The sequence below is a fragment of the Cervus canadensis genome, chromosome 27 (genome assembly GCF_019320065.1).
Source record: "Cervus canadensis isolate Bull #8, Minnesota chromosome 27, ASM1932006v1, whole genome shotgun sequence".
NCBI lineage: Eukaryota > Metazoa > Chordata > Mammalia > Artiodactyla > Cervidae > Cervus > Cervus canadensis.
In genome coordinates, this window is record NC_057412.1 from 16,538,281 (window position 1) to 16,539,745 (window position 1,465).

At 38.2% G+C, this 1,465-nt stretch overlaps 1 protein-coding gene across 1 annotated transcript; it reads right to left on the bottom strand.

Moving 5' to 3' along the window:
- Nucleotides 1–314: 314 nt before the first annotated feature.
- On the bottom strand, nt 315–837 carry LOC122428908 (60S acidic ribosomal protein P1). Its single transcript, XM_043449049.1, has one exon. The coding sequence runs from the start codon at nt 709–711 to the stop codon at nt 367–369; it is 345 nt and encodes a 114-aa protein (XP_043304984.1). The 5' UTR covers nt 712–837; the 3' UTR covers nt 315–366.
- Between the last annotated feature and the right edge of the window lie 628 nt (nt 838–1,465).

Sequence of the window (1,465 nt, forward strand, 5' to 3'; positions counted from 1 at the left end):
AGGTAGAAATGTAATTTATATCTAACATGTATAAATCAGACTAAAAAATAACTAAACTTTCATGATTATCTCTTTCTAAACTAATTTTGCTCTATCTTTCTCTTACCCCAATCTCTCTCTCTACTTTGACAGGTTTGCCTGTGTCTTCAATTTTAGACCTGTAACTCCTGACCGCTTTAACCCTCAATACTGAAAAGTAGTCCAGCTGATGTTTATGGTAGCATCATGACAGATGAGTATAGAATAAACAAGAATTGAGGATTATTTTATATTTATAAATCTGACTGTAAATTGCCTATCATCATAAAGCACTATTTTTTTTTTTTTAACAGCTCAGCTTTTTATTGAATGTGTTACTAAAGAGGTTTAGTCAAAAAGACCAAAGCCCATGTCATCATCAGACTCTTCAGATTCTTCTTTCTTTGCTTCTACTTTCTTCTCCTCAGCTGGGGCAGCAGCGGTGGCTGGGGCAGGACCTCCTGCTGGTGCAGCACCAGCTGCCGGGGCAGGTCCACCAGCCCCCACGTTGCAGATGAGGCTCCCGATGTTGACATTGGCCAAAGCCTTTGCAAACAAACCTGGCCAGAAAGGCTCAACATTTACACCGGCTGCTTTAATGAGGGCATTGATCTTATCCTCCGTGACCGTCACTTCATCGTCGTGCAGAATGAGGGCAGAGTAGATGCAAGCGAGCTCCGAGACGGAGGCCATGGTGCAGGCGAGTGCTAGGTGGGGGCTGCCGGGCGCGGTGCTAGTCGCCGGATGAAGTGAGGGCCTCACCCCAAAATGGCCTTAGCTTCCTCGGAAGAACCGAGCACCTTAGCGGCAGCGGAGGAAAGAGATAAAGCACTATTTTAATCATATGTGATATTTATGCTTTTGTATTTTAGGTGATTTTAGCGACTTGCAGAGTAAACTGGTTCTAATACATATATTTTCTGAAGCCTTCCAATGCAATTTATAAAGATAAAGTAACAGTTTTTTTCATCTCTGGTAACTGCAATAGGTTGCTGTAGTTTTACTTTTATAATCCTGAATGCATGTTATCTCTTACCAGGGAATATAATAGTTAATATTAGTTGTCCCAATCTAGATAATAATAATATGAGTTTTTCAAATTGGTATCAACACACAGGTTAGTGAACAACTCAACATTCTAAGAAAGCTACATTGAATATTTTTTTAATTGCCAAGTACAGTTAATTAATTTCTAACGTATATTCTAGAATATAAGATGTTATATTTCATATTGCCTCTTAAAAAACTCTCAGCATTTATGGGATAAGCAAGTTGAGAGAAATGTTTTCCCCCAAAATTTTCATTATATTGAAATTATTTTATAAATTTTAAATGTACCAACATAATTGCATAGTATTTATGGAACACTTCTTACATTATATCAGGTCTTCACCCTTCATGATAGCCTTGCCCTTTTCCAAGAATTTAACAATTTCTCCCTCAAACA